The sequence below is a fragment of the Macrosteles quadrilineatus genome, unplaced genomic scaffold, assembly GCF_028750875.1.
Source record: "Macrosteles quadrilineatus isolate MER2022 unplaced genomic scaffold, UCM_ALF_1.0 Scaffold_10__1_contigs__length_6754688, whole genome shotgun sequence".
NCBI lineage: Eukaryota > Metazoa > Arthropoda > Insecta > Hemiptera > Cicadellidae > Macrosteles > Macrosteles quadrilineatus.
Genome location: NW_026542603.1, coordinates 1119724 through 1142675, shown reverse-complemented (window position 1 = coordinate 1142675; position 22952 = coordinate 1119724). Strand labels below are relative to the sequence as shown.

Here is a 22952-nt window from a genome sequence, read left to right as displayed (position 1 = left end):
TTGCTAGGCAACGGTGACAATAAAGCAATTCTATTGCAATACTATGGATAGGCCTACTGATTGTGTATTTAATGTTTTAAGAAAGTAAGTGGGCAGCTGATTTTGCGGCCCTAGGGATGTAAAAACCTGCTTGGTCCCCAAATTACGATGACAGCTGGCTTGGCCAGCAAAACGTAACTTTCAGCCACCAATTATCATATGTAAAACAGCTAAAAACATCATAGTGTGGTGATAAAGTAAGTTTTTTAGAGTAGGTAGCTTGCCTATCTGTGTAGAGTAAAAATGTCAGAATTCGTCGAAGTACAGTAAACAAGTAATACATAGTTGAACCTACGCTATTTTAAAGTTACTAGTGTACCTGTTGCTCGAATTCGAGCGATTGTGAAGTATTACAGGCGTTATTTTAAAACGAATAGCAGTCATAATTTCCGATGACTTCAAAAGAATCGACTCAAAGATTATGAAAATACTCACTACGTACCTACATAATAGTTGGATATAATCACCATTCCTTGTAAATATCTTATCATTTTTCAAAAGCTGAAATTTTTTTGTGTTTTCTACAAATGTTTCCCACTCATAGCCGCATTATGTTGTCCATAATAACGATAATGAAGCCTTATTGTTCACAAAGTTTCATGTAGCGTATTAATAATATGGATAGATAACTTAGATTTATCAATTTTAGTATTGAGGTAGGCATACGTAATCCTAGTATTAATTACCAAATATTATTATGCAGGTCTGCCGAAAATAGGTTCGGGGTCTTAGAAATATTGTTTATCTACAAAAAAACAGTTTTCCAAAGTTAAGCCATAGGATTAACTCCGATTCGTTATTGTTTTATTTAACTTTGATGAACTTGAACTTCATACCCTACAAAAAATATATCTTTAAAATGTTGACGAATGCAGGCTAAAGGTACAGTAATGTTAATGAACAATGCCAATGTTAGTTTATCTTCGAATTAGCGAAATTACAAGGAATGAAAATAATTTTAGAATATACTACTAATTAGCTTAGTGCTGAAGCCTAAAATATAATCTAAAATTTCATCAAAGACCTAACTAACTACATCATGGCATTTATGAAGAATGTATGCTCTAGCCTTCCTTTTCAAGCCAAGCGTTGAGAAGGTCAGATACTCAAGTTTTGTACACACATAATAAATAGTATTTACTAATGGATATTCATAGATAATATTCTCTTACCTTTGGTATGACCGCAATCACTAACCTCCGAACAATTTTTTTTATTATTTATGCGCTTGGATAAGCTAAAAACCAACTGTTTAAACTGGTGGTCTAAAAAGCTTTTAGCTAGTCTACATGAGCTATTTCTTATAGGTACTGTTATTATTTTAAATAATATTTCTTTAACACATTCCAATAAAACTGGAGCTACAAAAGCAATTATTGGCTACTTGCAATTTCTTCTTTAGATTTAATGGGCACAAAATGTAGTATTCTACTTCTTATTTTTTAAGTTGTCCTTCTTAAAATAATATTCTACAAGAATAATGGTACTTAGATGATGATGGAAAATACTAACCAGAATTGCTGCAGTGAAGCATCAGAACTAAAGATGCATGTCGTCAGAGGAAAAATTTTCGGGAACCGGAGTTTTGCCAACGGGTGTCAGATAGATGGGGGGGATACCTTCGGCCACCTCTTGGTGCGGAGATTTGCCAACGGTGGTGGTGGGAGAAAGAGTGTGACGGAGGGAGGGAGAGCGATTGTCAGGGTTGGTTGTCTACGCTTGGCAGTTATGCGCTTGTCGCAGTGGGTTGGGTTAGGTTAGGTTAGGTTAGGTTAGGTTAGGTTAGGTTAGGTTAGGTTAGGTTAGGTTAGGTTAGGTTAGGTTAGGTTAGGTTAGGTTAAAAATTCAATATTTCCTTTTACAGTCAGAGGTACATAACTCCATTACTTTGAACACAATCTGCATCCTGCCTGGTTTGTCCACCCCTAGCGGAAGCCACCCTCACGGTCACGTGTAATCTCTCTCTCTCCCCCTCCCCTCTCGCGCAACCCACAACCGTTGGCAAAACTCCGCAGTATGTGGAATTCATGGGTGGGGACCCTTTCTACCTGATACCCGTTGGCAAAACTCCTACACTCAAAATTTTCTTCTAGAATTTACCAAACAAATATATGTCACTTGAAACTAATACTTTTAAAAATCTCTGCCAAAACATACTCACGAACGCTACACTACAGTACATGGACACACAAGGCAACTCTACACTTAATAAAAATATATCGTACAGTTCAACGACACGAACAAGACAAGAAAGACAACAATGACCCAAGAAGAAACAAACACATCGTGCGAGAGACTGCTAAATCAGCTGTTAAGAAAAATAGTTTTTGGTTAAAATTCTATCAACATTTGAATACGGTACATAATGTACTGTATCCAATTAAGTTTTGTTGTTTTATATGCTATTAATCACGATTACTAGAAAAATGCCGGTATGGATCATAAACATAAACAAATGACGTTTTTGGCCCGAAAATAAACATTATTTAACGTTGCTTAAATGGAACTGTAAAAACATATGTTCAATGCTATTAGTATAGGATCGGGCCAATAACGTCATTTGTTTATGTTTATGATCCATACCGGTATTTTTCTAGTAATCGTGCTATTAATCATTGTATAATATACTAGCAGTAACCCGCGGGCTTTGCCCCGTTTAACTTCTTAATTTTCAAGATTATCTCGTTCGCATGGCTCAATCACGTCCTAGTTGAAGTTTGTTCGCTACGCTCACTCACCTTTAGGTTGGAGCTCGTTCGCTACGCTCACTCACCCTTAGGTTGGAGCTCGTTCGCTGCGCTCACTTGCCTTCAGGTAGCTCGTTCGCTACGCTAACTCGCCTCCAGGTTGAAGTTCGTTCGCTACGCTCACTCACCTTTTGGTTGCAAATTAGCTGTTGTCATAAATTTAAAAGAAATAATAGTGCTGCACCCTGTTGGTAATCCTTGTAACTTTAATGCTATTGAAACTCATAGAACAGAACCATAGATAAAACATACTCCCTTAGTAGATTTCTCATCCTTATGGAACAGCTGAAGACAATTTTATTGTTAGTTCTGTACGGTTTATGTAGAGGTCGTGTTTTGTTTACAATTTGTTTCCCGTTATTACAGCCATTTAAAACCTTGTTTAACCAAATAATACGATCTAATCATAAACAATAACCTGTCCCCTAGTTATATAACCAAACAGTAATGCACAAATCAAGAAATTAACCCTAAAATAATAGAAACAAAGTTTCGTCGACACTAGCGCCCAGTGTGGCGTACATGAACTAGACACGAAAAACGTGCTTCAAAACTTACAATGGGATGAGAAGTCTACTTGTGTTGGTTAGTCTATGACAGAACCAACTTGTTTAATTGAAACAGCTGTTAAGATTCAATAATTCCATTTCTCATAAGGTTAACATGGGAAACTCCAGAGCCACTGGGGCGGAGCCCAAAAAGATTTTTGAAATAAGAATATGCCTATATGTTAATCGGGAATGTGAGCTATCATCATGCCAAATTTCAGCCCAATCCGACCAGTATTTTTCGCGTTCACTTGTCACAAACATACATCCATACATCCATACATCCATACATCCAAACTTTCTCATTTATAATATTAGTAGGATTAATCATCGTAACATGAAAATAGATAAATAACTAAGGATTAATACGCACATATGGAAATGATCTCTACAGGATTGTTGTATTATTTTGACTATTTCCAATGTTTTTGTTTTTACTCTGTTCCGAATTATGTTGTACAATATTGCATTGCATGTATTGTAGAGTTCGTACTGTTATTCAAAATAAACGGTATCAGCGATCTGACACATTCTTTCTCGCATTAGCTTGTCAACAACCTTAATCATGGGTAGCGAGATTAACTATGATATTTAATAGGTAAAATCACAAAAGTTGCATTGACTTTTGAACCGTAATTTTTACAGGAATGGGGGGGGGGGTTGCACTGTTTTGTTTAGAGTTATTTCTACCATAACAGACAATTTTCAATCAGATACAGTTTTTTAAATCCATTTATCCGTTTTTATGGGGTTTAATGGGAAAATAACATAAGTTACAATAACTTTTGAACCATAATATTTACAGCAATGGGGAGTTGCACAATGTTGTTAAAAATTATAAGGACCATCACATACTATTCAATCAAAACCGGCTTTTTTCGAAAATACGATTTTTTTTCTTATTTTATGGAGTTTTTTTTTTTTGGAAAATAAATAATTTACAATAACTTTTGAACCGTAATTTTTACAGGAATGGGTATTAAACCATTTTGTTCAGAATCTGTTCTACAACATGTTTATCAAAATCGTATGTAGATAAACATTTGATTTTTTATTTTTTCTTATGGGTTTTTATGGAAAAATCTAAACTTAAAAAAATGAAAAAACACCTGAGATACCATAGATGTACCTACATACCAAATGTCATCAAAATCGAACCACACAGGTAAAGTCTGTAGCTTTTTACACATCCACACATAGACATCACTTCGAAAACCACTTTTAGCGAATTTCCCTATAGGGAAGTAGCTATTACCGTAGGTGGATAAACTTGAATGAGTTCGCAAACCAGCATGATCGGACCATGAGAACGGGGCTTTATGGGGTAAAAATTGGTTTTTCTCACTTTTGACGCTCAAAACACAAAATTTCCCAATTTCTCTTTAGACCTTTTTAAAGGGCTTAAAATAAAACAAATGATTTAGGATATAAAAGTATATTTGTTCGATTATTGGTAACGGAGAAAATTTTAAAAATTGTTAATTTAAAATTCCCATGTTATTCTTATGGAGAATATTGTAAAATGTTGCAGTTTGCCTGTTTATGGATATTTGATCAAACTTGGAAAATTTATATATTTTATACTAAGCTATCGATATCTTACTAAAAAACACACGTTATTAGTTTCCTTGTAGCAGCAAACCTAGGTACTCGTTAAACCTAATGTTATTTAAATATATTTAATTTAAAATCAATTCAGACAAATAGAAATTAGCTTAGTCGGCAGGTTTGCTGCGGCGGGGGTATTTTGGGTCCAGAGGGACTTAAAACGGATATATCCACTTAAAACTTAAGGGGAGGTCCCACTGAAAAATTTGAAATTCTTAGCTATGTATTATTTTGAGAAATTTTAATCTTAATTATCCATATCGATTCTACTTGAAACAAAGTAACACCTTTCGACCACTTGTGAACCACCCACCCTCCCCCCTCTCACTTTTTACAAAATTTGCAGGCTTTCTCAAGAATTGCTAAGGCTTTGTAACTATATCAGTAGAAACAAGATGTCATTTGAAAGAGTATACAACTGCAAACAAAGTTATGAATTGGTTTGAATTTATCTCTTATATTATTTATATTTTTTCAAAAATTCAAAAATGTATTAAATGTTTTCTGTAATATAAAAAATAAAATGATAAAAGCTACTTTAGGGATGCCTTTATACTTCAGAAAAGGAATTATGTATTACCTACACAATATGCTAGTAAACTTCCCTCCTGGTATAGAAACACTTTCACATTGACAAAGGTAAAGCCTATTATTAAACACTTTATGTTGTCTTGAGGACTAGATCTAGCCAGAGACTAGATCTATGTAGTATACTCTATACCTTCATAGGACTCCAAAAGTACACTTCTTGCAGATTATCCCAGCTGTGTAAAAAAATAATTCTTAGCTGCATATATTGAGCCTGGTTATGAGGGAGGGTATCACAAGATTAACACTGATCTGGAGAACAAATTCAAAATAGTAATAGGAAGACTGAGGTCTGTACAGGTTCAGAGGTATGCTTCCTGAGGCTGCACAATTCAACTCGTGCTGTCACTGATATTGTCAGTAGTTTACTACTGCTTTCCTGCATATGCTAAAGTATCACTTATGGAACACATGTGCCGAGAACAGCAGATTCAAAGTTCAGCGATCAAATAATTTATATTCTACCACGAAAGATTTGGTCATGTTTCAACGTTCTGCATTACTCATAGGGAAACTAACCCTCCATGAGCCAAACTAATTTCACCAGAGGCTTTCTGTTTGAGATTGTGTCATATTTCTTATTATGGGTTGGCATTGTACACTTGACTACCCAACCAAGAGCATAAAATCTGTTGCATACTTTTAAGATAAAACTTTTTAAAGTTTTCAAAATATACAAAAGTTTGGTTGGAGGTACTATACTAGTACCTACAGAAGACAATGTTGTTCTGAAAAACTGTTATGTATCAGTGAAACACTGGCTAATAAAGTCATTTTATTTATATATTTAGGCTACACAAGCATGCCTAAAAAATATTTTAGTAGGTAGATTAGTAGTTTATTATAGTTGCATTCACTACACTTTTCACTATTTTCACTTTCATACACTATTTTACCTGCGACAATTTTTTTTTATTAGTAAGAATCACTACTCATAACTTCTAAAGCCTGGTTCACACGGGGCGAGTTTACACGCTACTCGCCGGCGTGTAAGAAGCCGGCGAGTTGGCGAGTGTGCTTGTATTCGTTCACACGGAGCTTGTCCACTAGCCAACTCGCAGACGTGTAGAAAGACGCCAGCGAGTCGGCGAGTGCGCTTGTAGTCGTTCACACGACGCTTTTTCCACTCGCTCAGTCGCTGGCTTGTACCAAATCCTCCAACATCTTTGAGTAACAAGCGCACAAGCACAAGCAACTGTGTTCACACTGGGCAACTTTACACGCCTACTCGCTCAAAAGCTGGCGAGTTGGCGTGTAAAGTAGCGGCAGCGTCAACTTTTTCCAGAGCTTTTTTACAAGCAGCTTTTGAGCGAGTACGTCGTTCACACTGAGCTATTTTACTAGCTGCGTGTAAAAAAGCCGGCGTGTAGCTTGTAAACTCGCCCCGTGTGAACGGGGCTTACCCGACCAAGAGCATAAAATCTGTTGCACACTTTTAAGATAAAACTTTTTAAAGTTTTCAAAATATACAAAAGTTTGGTTGGAGGCACTATACTAGTACCTACAGAAGACAATGTTGTTCTGAAAAACTGTTATGTATCAGTTAAACACTGGCTAATAAAGTCATTTTATTTATTATATTTAGGCTACACAAGCATGACTAAAAAATATTTTAGTAGGTAGATTAGTAGTTTATTATAGTTGCATTAGGATGGTAAATATAGTGTCGTTAAGACACTACTTACCACTACTTACCACTACTTACGCGAGTTTCATACACTATTTTACCTGCGACAATTTTTTTTATTACTAAGAATCACTACTCACAACTTCTAAGAGAGGTTATGTTTTTGTTTATAACCTTTCATCGCCACTGACAGTGATGCAACAAATCGTTCTACACAGTGCCGGATTTAGGGTACTTGCGGCCCTAGGCCAAATTACTTGAGCGGCCCTCCCCCTGTGGTGAAAATTCCTTGCGATCGCGGAAGGCGGAAGTAATAGTGACTATCTCCTATACATCAAGGGGACATCATCATCGACACCCGTGATCCTGGATGAAATCGTGGACATCTCTCCTAAACCAAGTCAAAGCCATCATAGTTATCCGGGACCGCAGTAAATCGTGAACATCTCCCGCGGGCCGCAATCATGGGGACATCATCATCGAAACTTGCGATCGCGGCAAAGTCGTGTTAAAACATCTCCCGTGGACTGCGATCATGAGGACTTCATCATTGTTACCCGCGGCCGTGCCGAAATCGTAAACATCCTCCTCGGTAAGCCACCATGGGGACATCCACATTGACACCCCCAGCCGCGGCGAAATCGTTAACATCTCCCGCGGACCGCAATCACGGAGACATCATCATCGACACTTGTGACCGCGGCGAAATCGTGAACATCTCCCGCACACGGGGACATCATCATTGACAACTCGATACAGCATCTACTTCGTAAACGTCTCCTGCGAGCTGCGATCATAAGGACACATCCCCGTCACCCGCGGCCGCGGCTAAATCATGAACGTCTCCCGCGGGCCACAATCACGGGACATCATCACAGGCACCCGCGGCCAAATAGTGAATTTCTCCCATGGGCCGCAATCACGGGGAAATCATCACAGGCACCCGAGGCCGCGGCAAAATCGTGAACATCTCCCTCGGTCCACGGAGACATCATTATGGTCACCTGTGATCGCGGCAAACTGGTGGTTTAAAATAAATTATTTTTTAAAAATTTTATCTAAAAAATGTTTTTCCCAATCCTCTGCGGCCCCCTTTTGCTTGCGGCCCTAGGCCGCGGCCTAATCGGCCTAGTGGTACATCCGGCACTGGTTCTACAAAACACTACTTGCACCACTTCAATTAGTCTAAAATTAGCAATCTAAAATTTAGCAATTCAATTAGTCTAAACAGTAAACAGCTGATTAGTTGACATTCAAAGACTACAATTTTATTTCTTCTCTCTCAATCCTTGAACCTCATTGGTCCTTTACCAGTGTTGTTATTAAGTAAAACAACAATGCGATTAAGTAAACAATGTTGTTAAGTGAATCTTTCCAATTCTAAGAACTGAACTGAAACTGCTACTTTGAAAAATGGTCGTAGGTAATATTAATATTATATTAAGTTACTAGTCCGGAAAATAGGTGTTTACCAGACAAGTGTGGTCGTTCCTGTGCGAGACAAAGTCGAGTGCCGTATTACCAAACGAGTCCGGTAAACACATTTTGAACGAGTGACCTATTCCCAATGACTAACAATCACCACTCATATCCTCTAAGAGAGGTTATGTTTTTTTTTATAATCACTCATTGCCAAATTAACCAGCTGTTTGGTATCCGGTAAAAGCTCTTTACAGTACAGTAGTATGTAGTAAACCTCCATTTGATGAAGCAAACAGCTGTTTTCCGGACTAAATCCTTGTGTGGAAAGTTCATTATAACAGTGTAGTGTGGCGTAAAATTAATTTTCCTGCAGTAACCTAACAATGTACATGTTCTCTCACTGATTTGAGAAAGCAAAGTGGCCAATTCGCTCAGCAGTGTCTCACACTAATTACTTTGTCTCATTCCAGATTTGCAACGTAAAGGCACGTTTCTTTACAAATTTATTTGTTTTATGGTAACTGTAGGAAAAATATAATGTGCAACTTGAGTGCAAAGTGCAATCGCCTCACTCGAGAAACCATTCCTCACTCGCCTACGGCTCGTTAGTAAGGATTTCTCTCGAGTGAGGCAATTGCTCACTTTGCCCCCTAGTTGCACAAATAACTATTTCGATTGATAGGAGCATTAACGAGGTTTCATAAAAGATTTTTATCAAAGTGTGCACCTTATTACGTCCCATATTGCATCTGGCAAAATGACACAACAAGCCACCTTTTCCAATGTCAAACATATTGTAGCTCCTAAATGAGTAGGCTTGGAGAAAAAACGCCAAGAGTAAAATTTCAAAAAATTCTCTTAAATCTCTGATTTCTATTTCTCTTATAGTAGCCAAAATGAGGTGAAACAGTATCATTCTTTTAGTTTACTAAATTCTCATTTGAAAAAGTAAAAGATTAATTTTAATAACTACATCTTGGTGCACACCCCTAGAGGTGTAATGAAATGTCTTGGTCTGTAGATGTGTCATCAAAAGAAAAATAAGGTTTTTTGGGGCTCTATCCTAGTGTTCTTTTAAGTTTCACTTTATCCTATTGAAGTTAGGATTTGTTTACATTATGATCAGATAGTTAATACAAAGCAGCAATAACAAAGCTATACAAGGTATCTCACCCTGCATTTGCGTTCATCAACTGTGCACTGTTCAACAATAAAGTAACATTTCATCAGGCCAATATTATTTTCCAGCGCAATAGGTCCAATTAGTATTAACAAGGATGTCTATTCTTTAATGAATAGGAAACATCAAGGGTTAAAATAATAATAAAGATCAATAATTTAACATTGTTATAACTTTATTTGTAACCTATTTATTCACAAGACAGAGGGGATGATCAAAGCAACCAAGTGATAACAGGATTCAATTTGAAGGTAAGTTTTAGTCACCTAATTTACACAGGACAAGATTTTTTACAAATATACATTCAACAAAATAATAAAAGAACCAACAAATAATATCTTAATTACAACAATACTGTTATATTTTCTATTGGGATACTTGCTGTACAATTGGCTACTGAGAAATCTAACAAAGCTATTAAACAATATCCGTATTTAACACTCATTTCTCCTATACACCAATAATATATTTTTGACGACTCTGGATCTAAAATTTACATTTTAACTGACTAACCTTTTGAGCAGTTAAATGAAAAAGGTTTAATCATTTTGTATTATGCCCAATCAAAACTGTTAATAACAATACCGTGCAATATTTATATTGTCTATTTTATATTATTGAAAATTAAAACACAAGAGTGGAATGTTAAAATTAGACCCAAGCGCTTGGCCTTATAAAGGACTATCCAATCTTCATCAACACTCCAAGATTTTTGTTCTGTTACTGGACTAAAAAAACCTTTCTACACCCCATTGTTTAATAATACATTAAAAACACTAAGAAGCCAATCAACATTGATGTGTGGATAATTTTTTAGGGATATTATGTATTTTCTCATGAGAAAATGTTAACAAATAGAAACCGAAGCAATACACATTATTTATATAGGAAGTCTTTATGTAAATTAAATCCACTTTGGAGCAAAACAAAGCTTTTCATTTTGAAAATTATGTGAACCCACCCAAAGTGGTCAATACAAATTAATGACACTTTTTGCAAGATTTTTAACTAAAATTTGGAGGGGTCGTACTTTAAAGAACACTATCACAGTGTATTACACAGAGTATACCAATTAGAATATGGGGATGTAGTTGTCGATCTTGGCCCGGTGTTTCTGTGCGACACACTCGGCGATCCACACAATGTTACGACATTCTTGCTCCTTTAGCTTCAGGTAGGAGAAGAACACTCCAAAGTGGAACTGCTGCAGGAACGCATACACGTTCAGGTGCACCTGCATAAAAAAAACACGGTAAAAGATCTTTATTAAAAGTAAACTAATTAAATGGCATGTTTAAGGAAAGACTCAAGGCTAAGATTGTAGATTTTAGAATAAAGGGAAGGGATAGTGACTAGTTTATCTGAGAAAAGTCCCAGGTAGACCATAACTTGATACACAAATAATACACAGAACACAAAATATGTTGTCCATCAGTGGCCTTGACCTTGACTTTTTTTGAGATAAGTTAGCTTAATTCTAATTATCTAATTACTTTTCATATTTTTCTCCTGGGAATCTCTAAAGTTAGATCTTTTTTTCTAAGAGGCCAATCGTTGTTCCAAGATAAGTATATGTTCAGTTAGGCACTGAATTTTCAAGTCTCAACATTAATTGGTTGAGTCTTTGCATAAAAGAAATATACTAACTTACATTGCAATAGAAAATCGCCAGATATAGCAAACCTAAGTTGAAAACATGGGTTCCTAGAGAAAAGGGGTGTTGAAAACTCTAGAAAGGTGTGTGTCTAACCAGAATGTTTGGAGAATGTGATATTCTAAATCAGAAGTGTTACAAATCTTTGTGCTATAGTTTTCCAATTAAAATATTTAATTACAATATAGCCTTTACCCAAAAATGCAATCAAAACTGAGATTTGAAGATTTGAGATTCGATTTTTTTAGGATTAAGATTCCACATTCCTGGATTCAACCATCACTAGTTAATATCTACCTTAAAAAACAGAGTAGGCTAAAATCGTGTAAATATTTCTGAACATATAAAAAGTAGATATTAATTTGTTTATAACCTTCCATTAAATCTCGTCCTGAAAAAAATCCTGTCCCGCGGTAATTAAAAGAATCTTGTCTCAAAGTGAAAAATCTAGTCTCGCCGATCACTATAGTGAATGTACCTTGTAATTTCCATTAGTATTCTAAATATTTTAAAGTTCCTCCAGAAATGGAGAAGTAGAAGTACAATAAATCTGTAACTAAAATAATCATGTTCTTCACTTACCTCATGCTCAAAGAACCGATCCTCCAAAGTCTTTTCCCCAGGGTTGTTCCCAGCTCCTTCAAACAAGGCGCTATACTCCTGAAAAGTCAGAGTCAATGAATACCTTTCACAATATTTCCTTTCAAAATTAAAAAATGCCATTGCCGTAAAAAACACAAATAAACAAAAAAACATTCAATTTCAATTCAACACTATGGTTTTAAATCTGTTATCAAACCATTTCATCACCATGTTCCACATCCGGTTGAATTGTAGGATGATGTTATGAAAGGATTACCCTTAAGGATATGTAAAAGTTTCAAAATTTTATCTTATTGCGTTTAATTTATTTTTAAGTGTGTTAAGACTTTTTCAATACCCTGTAGACCTAGATACCACTTCGTTATCCAATCACAAATTTAAAAACTGTTGATCCAATCCACCCATAAAAACTGTTGATGTGATACTCACTGCATAGTATTCAGCGACTTGCTTGACTTGTTCGTAGTCGTCGGCACGAGCCAGGGCTGCCAATCCATCAGGGTTTAATTTCCCACAGCGAGGGTACAGCTTCGCTCGGTCATCCTTTGTCAGCTCGGTTCCGAACGAGTTGATGGTAATGATGATTGCCCTCCTGTCTGCCTCAAACTGTCAAAGCAGAATGAACTAATGTATTACACTATAACTAATGCAGCAGTTACAGCAATTAGTGGATCAGTGTGTGGAAGCAGTTACTTTTTTTAAATTTTTTAATAAGACTAGACCAATGTGAAACATATTTTAAGCATGAAACAAAATTTTTACAGATAGGAAAACATTACTAAATAATATGGATGGGATATGTGAGACTGTTGATTTAGGCTTAACTGGTCTTTAATTCATAATACTACAATAACTGAGACATAAATATTTCAACCATTTACCACTAGCCTATGCCAAATAACAATTTGCATACGCTTGGGTGAAATTATGACCTGGAGATATGGATTGCTGCCAGTGAACGATAAAAAGGAAGAGACAGTGGTTAGCTCTCAACCTACAGAAAGAGCTGGATGCAGTAGGAAGACCAAATCTGGACTGGAACCTCTGGGACAACAAATGAGAGGAAAGAGCATAGGAAACCTGGAAGAAAATATAGAAAGGGAAGAGCTGGAGTAAGGTGATAAACCCTATCTCGAAACAAAGTTTGATTGCCCTGTTTTTTGAGTCATCTGATCCAAAAAGGGGTAACAAGGAATCATGTGATGTACAAAATAAAGTCTATCTTAACAGACTCTGGATCATCTGCTGCTCACATGAAATTTCTTTGTCTGAGCGTAAAAAGACGTTGACCGGTCTATCTACCCTAGATTTTAAAATGTGTTAGTTGAACTGGCCTTTTCTAGGAATCTAGAGACTTCCGTTGCCATCCAGGTTAATTAGGGGTAAAACTGTTGCCAGCTAATCACAACACAATATTTCACAAGATCTATTTAATAACTTAAGCCAAGAAATTACACCAACTCACTGCTAATATCTCGCACATGGCGTCTGCGGTGGTGCCGCCCAGCTTCTTGCAGAATTCATAGAACGCCTCCAGGTACGCCTTGTACAAGGTGTTCCTGATGATTTCAATGTTCATCTCGTCCAAATCTTGCTCACTGATACAGTCCACGAAAAATGGAGCTGTAAATAAAATAAATAAATCATCATTATTGATAGGCTTCTTCTCAGTATGAAGCTGTTTTACTGCAAGTTGAAGAAATAACAGTAAAAAAACTAAATTTACAATATTTAAGTACACCATACAAAAGGAGCAATTAGAAGTAAGGCCTAATGTGTTAGTTGGTAAACAAAATAGGCAGCAATTCAAAGGGCGAGTACTAATGAGTATTACCTTTGACTATTTACACAACTAGACATTCAATCTTATGTAAATTTTTTCAATAGTGTTTGAATAAAAATCGTCATAGTTTGTCTGAGCCACCGAAATATAGTACTGATCTAAATCATTGAGCTGGTCACAAAAACTTTTTCATCTTCATCCGCCATCACTGCAAAATCCTGAATATCTCCCGTGTTTTGTATAAATTATTGTCGCCACCCGCGGTCACGGAAATGTTATCATCCTCATCCACAATCACTGCAAAATCCTAAATATTTCCATCGTTCACAAAAAATTTATCATCGGAATAATCCTGATTACCTTCCGTGGTGTGGTGATCATCATAGTCTCTCTCGGTTACAACAACTTTATCATCCTTATCCGCCATCACTACAAAATCCTAAATATCTCCATCGTTCACAGAAACATTATCATCGGCGGCATAATCCTGATTACCTTCCGTGGTGTGGTCATCATCATAGTCTCCCTCGGTTACAACAACTTTATCATCCTTATCCGCCATCACTACAAAATCCTAAATATCTCCATCGTTCACAGAAACAATATCATCGACGGCATAATCCTGATTACCTTCCGTGGTGTGGTCATCAACATAGTCTCCCTCGGTTACAACAACTTTATCATCCTTATCCGCCATCACTACAAAATCCTAAATATCTCCATCGTTCACAGAAACATTATCATCGGCGGCATAATCCTGAATACCTCCCGTGGTGTAATCATTTGGTCATCATCATAGGGCCCTTTCACACGAGGCCACTGGTGGCCGCCACCGGTGGCCGCCACTGGTTGCCGCCACTGGTTGCCTGCCACAGCTTTAACATTATTTTAAATGTGAGCTTTCACACGCAATCACTGCAGTTGCCCGCCACTACACAGTGGCCGAGCAGTGTCTCCTCGCGCAACTGCTAGTCGGCAACCGCCGGCAACTGCAGTGGCGTCAACTCGTCGCGGGGCATTGAATTAAATGGGAGCTTTCACACGTAGCAACCAGTGGCCGCCACCGTGGATGAGCGCGCAGCTACTATTTTGAATCAGTTCACGTGCATACTGCAAAGACAAACGCACTATGGTAGTTGTTGAGCGTTTTCGTGTTGACTTGTTTGTTTGTGAAAATGAGTGATCAGAAGAAAAATAAAGAGGACGTTGCTGAAAAAGACAAAGGAAAACAACAGAATATGATAATAAACCAAATAATAGAAGACAAAGTGAATACTGAAGATCTAATTTGCGAAATTGAAAAGTAACTGGCAATTTGGTATAGTACGCCTGTGTCTTTGCCTTATTTTCTTTATTATCAACGCGAGAAGAAGGAGATGTTCATTGTTCAACAGCATTTTCACAACTACCATTGTACAGTGGCTGTAGTAGAGTGGCTTGTAAGTTGCCTGTATCATCCACTGCAGTTTCCCTGCCGGTGGCCGCCACCAGTGGCCTCGTGTGAAAGGGCCCATAGTCTCCTTTGGTTACAACAACTTTATCATCCTTATCCGCCATCACTACAAAATCCTAAATATCTCGTTCACAGAAACATTATCATCGGCGGCATAATCCTGAATACCTTCCGTGGTGTGGTCATGTGGTCATCATCATAGTCTCCCGCGGTCACAGAAACGTTATCATCATCATCCGCCATCCAGCAAAATCCTGAATATCAATATTTTCTTTGGTTTGTATACATTATTGTCGCCTCCCGCAGTCATTAAAAAACATCATCTTAGTCTTCCCAGACCGCAGCAGAAATGTGAATTTTTTGATTGTGCGAACTTTGCAGGATTCAAAAGTCTTTATTCATCATATCAGTGCCTACACAATTTTTGTACATGAATAGTGGTAAAGTCTATTGTCTATGGTTACATTAGCAATAAGAAACATTTACTACAAAATATTTTTTTTAAATTGAAATTACTAAAAATCTTCTAAACTGTACTAATAATACAGAAACATTTTACAATCGCGATAGTAAAAGTTCAGCTCGAGCTAAATTTTCCGAATTTGTGTATAATCACTCGAGCTTGTAGGCCTGGGAAACACAATCACACAGTTATTAGTGGACGAAATAAATATTCCGGAGTGGCTCTGAAGCCCCTGTATTTTCTCCCAGTTTTCCAGGTTACTTCAAATTCAATGTTTTTCCCGGTTGGTATACACCCTGATTATATTCAATGGTATTCATCTAAATGGCTTTTTCTTTTGTACAGTATTTATTAATTTTCTAGTTTAATTTACATTCTTTAAAAAAATTTTCAACCCATAAGGAATGTAAAAAAATTTTGTTTTAAATTTTTTTAACAGAACACTAGTTTTCCCACAACAGAACCTAGTATAGACATAATTTATAGCCTAAAACCAAGATATTTTTAATAACTAAAAGAGGATCTCGTTGGGGCGTTTTTGAGATCATTGTGCACACAAATCTTCCTCGTATTATAGTATAAGATTTTTTACAAGTATTTGTCTTCCTAATGGATGGGTAACCCCTAACCTAGAAATCTAAGTGACCGCCATGTTATCCAAGAGGTAGTCCCAGTCCCAAGAAACTCTCTGATTAATAAGAAGTGTACTGTATTATATAACCGGTATAGTTATTGTGTAAAACCAATACATTTATAACGATAGGCTACCACGATATTGCAATGCTTTATTTCATTTGTCTGTTTTAAAGAAAATGTAAGTTCATTCAGTTAAGTAGCAGTAATAAGATGAAGGCAACATCACCTGTGGATAATAGCCTGCCAACCCTTGGGTCCACGAAAAAAAGATAGGTGACATTGTTGTCTTAAAGTAAAGATAATGATTATGAAAAGCAGAGTTGAGAGTGCCTACCGAGAGGAGTGTCCACCAAGACGGCGTTGTACAGCTCGGCTGGAGTAGCCGCCACGTGAATGGCCTCCATCTGCTCAAAGCTGCCTAACGGATGGCACTTGGGTATCAGCTCAGAGATGGGCCTCTGATGCAGCGTCCCAGTAATCAGCAGAATGATGTTGTCAATCATGTAACTGTACCTGTAACATAACCAATCTTTTACTACACGTCACAATAAACTTTGCTACTTGGGTAAAACCATCAAGATTTAAAATAGTACATCTAAACTAGAGGAGAACGAGCAGCTGAATTTTTGAGAGGAATCAAGCCTAGCCTACAAGCTTGAGAAATCGAATGCCAAGTCAAAATATCAAGCTCAAGCCGAATACCCTAATATATTTCCTTACACATAGTTTGTTGGGTACCTGAAATTGTTCAAAGGACTGTCACACCGGCCTCAGCAGATGTCTTAAGAAGAAGTTGCTGACGTAGCTCTAAATGTTATTTAAATAAGCATATTCACTGCCGTAATAACAAGTGAGTGACGTCGCTACCGCTATGGAATCTAGCTACGCATCGTTCGTGTCACCAAAAGGTGAAATCACAAATGTGCACTAGCGCCCTGAGCTGTCACCGTCACCCTTCAGGCTGTAATAAGATCTAAACTTTTCGTAATCAATTAGGTCATTCATTAGATGGTGGAATTTGCCAAATTGTGTTCTTCTTCAATTAATTAGATGGATTCATTTAGTTCTTTGACATATTGAATAACAGCAACAGTTCGTCTTCACTATCACTGAAATCACTTTCAATGTATGGCATAGTAAATTCAGGATCGCACCATGGTATTGAATAGGATGCAATTCCAGGATCTACTATGCATGATGTATGATCTTGATGTGTAAGCAGTTTAGAGTATTGCACTGGCGGGTGAAATAGAGACGGCGGCTTGCCTACTATGAAGCCAATCCAGACAAATGGAAATTTGCTTAGTCGGCAGGTTTGCTGCGGCCGAGATATTTTCTGGTCCATTTTTGGGACCAAAATTGCTTTTCCCACACTTATTATTCTCCAGGACTTTATTTTATAAACTTTTTAATTCCAGGAGTGTGTTTCCAAGGGTGACATGTGAGTTGTAAATGTTTACCTAAGCTTGAATCGATCAAATTTGTTAGCTTGGTTGGACTACTCAAGCTCAGCTCGATCAAAAATTTCTGGTTCATACATCACTAAAAAAATTGTAAGATGTTTATATTGTAGGCTATTTAAAACATGTCTATTAACTACTTACGTGATGAAATCCAAAAAAGTGGAGAGAGGTTCAACAGCATGATTGCGGAGATGCTGGAACTCAATGACAAGTTTTTCACGGAGTTTGTCATCAATAACTGAGACAGCAAGAGGGCTTGGTTCGTTCGCCAAAAAGCTGCCATAATCAGTGCCTTGGAGGTGAAGTTTTAAGTCTGAAAAAATTTTAAGTCTGCATAAAATTTGTATGAAAAAAAACTAAGTTTAATTTATTATACGCCTATTTATTTGTCTAATGTAAATTACAAAGTTACATCTGACCTAACAAAGAGTGTACAGCATAAAAGATTAGGGTAACAGATCGAATTCCCTTTTTGTTTTAATAAACAGGAGGAATAAATTAAGCCAAAATTTTAGTTATTGACACCAAGAGTAGTAAAACATAATTAATTCACTACTTCCCATCACACTTTACTTGGGGATAGTAGCCTACATCAATAGACCAAATGAATATTTTGTCGCGCAGGTTAAAAACAAACAAAAAATGTGCAGCAGCAAAAGAGGCTAAAGCCTCGTTTACGCGCTACTTCTTCTGGCTTCTTACACGCCGGCGAGTTGGCGAGTGCGCTTGTATTCGTTCACACAGAGCTTGTCCACTTGCCAACTCGCCAACGTGTAGAAGGAAGCCGGCGAGTCAGCGAGTGCGCTTGTAGTTGTTCACACGATGGTTTTTCCACTCGCTTAGTAGCTGGCTTGAACTAAATCCTCCGACATCTTCGAATAACATGCGCACAAGCACAAGCAACTGTGTTCACAATGGGCTACTTTACACGCCTACTCGCTCAAAAGCTGGCGAGTTGGCGTGTAAAATAGCAGCTGTGTCAACTTTTTCCAGAGTTTTTTTGCAAGCAGCTTTTGAGCGAGTACGTCGTTCACACTGAGCTATTTTACTAGCTGCGTGTAAAAAATCCGGCTTGTAGCTTGTAAACTCGCCCCGTGTGAACGGGGCTTTAGGCCGGGGCTACACGTTTGTAATATTTAAACAGCGAGATTGGTATTTCTGATACACGTAAAAAGAGTTTGACTGTGGCCGTACTCTTTTTGCGAGATAGGTACGTTTTTCGGGCTAACCAGCGTGACTGGTAGAGCATGGCACACTAGCAATTAAATCATCTGTCCCGTCCGTGATCCGCAAACCCACCCCCCCCCCCTCTTCGAGCTCACTGCACAGTAAATCAGTTAGGTTAAAACTAGAACTTCCGTGTAAAAATTCAGAATGATAAGATAAGTGTGTTCACTCCCATAAGCCGCAATGCCCGTGGCATGTTAGTAGAGAATACACGTGCAAATCTGGTTGATCTGAGACTGGTAAACGTGTTAACAGACTTTATTAGGCCTACTCGTGTCTCTCAAACCCACGGGTAACGCCCGTGGAAAAAATTCAATGAGGTAAGATGAATCTGGCCCTAGCCTTAGTCTGCATGCGCAACTACAGAAGGGACAACTGTCAGGCTCAGTTTGATGAGCACATTTTTCAATCAACGGGGGCACGTAGACTATATATTCATCAATCAAATCATCTCAATATTTTAGAACGTCATACTTAAACCAGAATTCCCGGCACCTATGAGCAGGCTTTAGGCAGTGGCTTAGACAAAGTGGGAGATTTTAGGGGTCATAACCCCTCCCCTTGACGAAAGGATCTTATCGCAAAAGATGTTTAGTATTTTGCTGCCAATGCGGGAGACGATCATTATGTATCCGTGATCATGGGGGATGTTAATAATGCCTCTGTGATATCAGAAGTTGTACATAATGTCTCCATTATTGTGTAAGATATTCATAATGCCACTGTGATCTCAGAAGATGTTCATAATGTAGGCCTATTCATAATCAAAGAAGAAATTTCTAATTCGCCCCACTCGCGGGAGAATCGCCGAAGATGTTTGTGATCACGGAAGGTCAGCAGCGAACGTGTTAAAACATCTTACACTTTTTTTATGGCTCTAGGCCTAGGTACCAACTAACTTTTCAAATGGCTCTTAAAAAGACAATGTACTTAGTCAAGGTTAAATCAAAATATCGAAGGTACCTAAGTTACATAAACATATCTTTCATTTGAAGGTTGTTTTAAAGTGTGCACCAAACTATGTTCCCAAAACTAGTCTAGGGAGAATTGAAACCCAAGTCTAGGGAGACCAAGGCTGCGAGACCTAGGCTAGGCCTACCATATACCCTAGTTGTATAATAGGAAACGTTATTACGGCCTATTGGCCTAAGCCTAATTTTGATATATTACCTTTGCTGACCTTTTATAAATTAGGCTAGTATATAATTAAAAGTAAAGGAAACCATTTAACGACTACCTATGCCTAAGACAAATTCTTACCTTCAAGCGTCTCGCACTGCACCAAGTTCAAATAATCAGCCTGCTTCAATATTCCACATTTAAACCCTCTGCAGAGTCCTTCTAAATATCCCCCGTCTACATTAAACATACATCCTTGCATCATTTTGAAAGAGTTGTTTGGAACTTAGTACTATTTCGGAAAACGATTTGACACTTGGTTTCTTTCTGGTAGGCCTTCCTCGGTCTCACCAGTCACCACCCAAATTTTATCATATGATCACAACGTCACGAGACAGTGGATGACATTATCTCGTCAGTGGTAAGGATCATAGTATAACCAGTACTATAATCAATACAAATTGTAGAGTGTAATGTATATGCAATTAGTTATTTGAAATCTCCCTGAAATTTGTTTTCTCAATATCTATTAGCTGTACAGTATTTAGGAGTATTTTGGTAACAAACCTCTAGTGTTCCACTTTATTATTAGTTTGTATTTTATTGTTACAATGAAACGTCCTTTTCAAAGAAAAATAAGTGTTCTTAATTAATTGCTGTAAATTTAATTCTTAAATAAGTGCTATTGTCATTATTTACAATAGCTGTTTTGTGTGGGCCACACTAGGATTGCGTTGTCCGATCGACCTGACCGAAAACGCAAACTGTTCATTTGTCGAAGGAAAATTAATTCCTATAGCAACCTCCAAATATAGCAATAATATAGGTCTACGGTCTACGTTTCTTATCATTATGAATGGAGTAGATTGTATACATTTCTTGGGAGAGTACTAGGGACGGCTATGACGGCACACAACTTCAGAGCGAGCTCTTTAAAATGACACTAAAACGTCAATATTGATTGTAAACTCTATAATATATCAGCTAAAAACCCGGCCATTTAAAGATGGATTAATATTAACTGCTGCTTTGATATTGCGATTTTCTCCTGATCCCATTTAATAATAGTTAACTTCAGCAATATTTTATGATATTTATAATTAAATAGGCTCGTAGCATATACGAGCCTCTTCCTGTAATTTGTATGAATTCAGTAATTTGGCTCTTATAATATACGAGCTTATTCCTGAAATGAAAATTAATCCAATCGTTTGGCTCATACGCACCATGATCCGTAAAGTACGGTAAGTGAGCCCTCCTAATTTATTGTATATTTTCGATAGGCCCGTACAGACTATGATCTGTAGATTAAGTGAGCCATGTGTTTTAAGAATTACATGGTTGGAGGCTCATAGTGTCTACGACTCGTAGTAGTGTAAGTGAATCCTAACCATTCTGGTGACACTGCACCTCATAGCTTGTCACTCTGCCTGTTTTACCATTGACTAACCAACACAAGTAGACTTCTCATCCCATTGTAAATTTTGAAGCACGTTTTTCGTGTCTAGTTCATGTACGTGACACATGGGCGCTAGTGTCGACGAAACTTTGTTTCTATTATTTTAGGGTTAATTTCTTGATTTGTGCTTTACTGTTTGGTTATATAACTAGGGGACAGGTTATTGTTTATGATTAGATCGTATTATTTGGTTAAACGAGGTTTTAAATGGCTGTAATAACGGGAAACAAATTGTAAACAAAACACGACCTCTACATAAACCGTACGGAACTAACAATAAAATTGTCTTCAGCTGGGGCCCTATTTTTGAAATGGTTGACTGTTGAGTTGAGTGTCGAGTCATTCTATTTCCAATCGTTTCGTATTTTTGAAACGGTTGACGGTGGACTTATACAACCAAAACTACTCAACACCTATCGAGCTGTTGAGTGGAGGTTGACTGCACTTTCTTCTTCCTCTCTTTCGGCAAAAAATTACTCTTTTTGAGACGACGCCATATTGTTTTGTTATTGCTTTAATTTACTAATTGCGATTTAGAGGTTATGTATTTGTTGTCAATGTATTAGCACCCAATTATGCGATTGTTTTCTGTAGAATAATCGCATTTTAATTTTATTTACTGTGTCAATACTAGACTATTTAATCAAGGGTTTTAATCTTGTTGGAATGTTTGAAATAGACTAGGCATACTAATTGAACTTATTATAAGATAATTATTGTTATTAGACCTATGATTTAAGGTATTAAAGATTGGTGTAGAGAGAAACAATATCATAGTTTGTTTCAATACCATTCACCTAATAAAGGGATCAAATTAATTTAAGTTACGATATGCTTCCAGTGCAATGGCAAATGGCCGCTTTAACCTAAATAAAAAACAATTAAAAATAACATAAAACAAACCGATGAAGGAAACTAAAATAAGGTGATGTGTTCCGAAATAGAGACGAAGAAAGCAATTAATAATGTATTTAGGATGAGTGTAGGACCTAAAGTAAAGTGCAGCCTATGCCTAAACTTATAATTAGCTACACCCTAAAACAAACATCCATAGTAAATTTTATTTTTAATACTTAAGTTTAGCCTATATAAGTTAAGGTACTTTGCAATCACTAAGATTAAATTAAGCAAGACATAACCCATTATAACCTCAATCTCTCTAGAACGGAGTTGACAGTTTACCTCAGTGTCTCGAAATATGGCAGATTGGATTGAGATTAGCTGCCAGATTTTAAGCCTGTGTCACACTACGCTACTTTACTAGCAGCTAGCGAAATAGCAGCTACTAAGTAGCCAATGTGACATAGGCAGTAGCAGCTACTAAGAGTAGCGC

The 22952-nt window shown here is 37.2% G+C and overlaps 1 protein-coding gene across 1 annotated transcript; it reads right to left on the bottom strand.

The window, feature by feature from the left end:
• Nucleotides 1-9916: 9916 nt before the first annotated feature.
• On the bottom strand, nucleotides 9917-20506 carry LOC129004699 (V-type proton ATPase subunit d). The gene is made up of 7 exons (XM_054433264.1): nucleotides 20302-20506; nucleotides 17956-18127; nucleotides 16686-16864; nucleotides 13482-13639; nucleotides 12446-12622; nucleotides 11996-12073; nucleotides 9917-10993 (listed from the first exon to the last, which is right to left on the bottom strand). Exons 1-7 carry the CDS (start codon nucleotides 20423-20425, stop codon nucleotides 10832-10834), a joined length of 1050 nt encoding a protein of 349 aa, XP_054289239.1. The 5' UTR covers nucleotides 20426-20506; the 3' UTR covers nucleotides 9917-10831.
• Nucleotides 20507-22952: the final 2446 nt, after the last annotated feature.

Excerpts from the sequence above, each read along its gene's own strand:
- LOC129004699 (XM_054433264.1), bottom strand. The coding sequence starts at position 20,425 with ATGATGCAAGGATGTATGTTTAATGTAGACGGGGGATATTTAGAAGGA. Across the intron at positions 16,865-17,955 it reads ACTTTTTTGGATTTCATCAC|GTACAGTTACATGATTGACA; the intron begins GTAAGTAGTTAA and ends GTTATGTTACAG. Across the intron at positions 12,623-13,481 it reads CCATGTGCGAGATATTAGCA|TTTGAGGCAGACAGGAGGGC; the intron begins GTGAGTTGGTGT and ends CTGCTTTGACAG.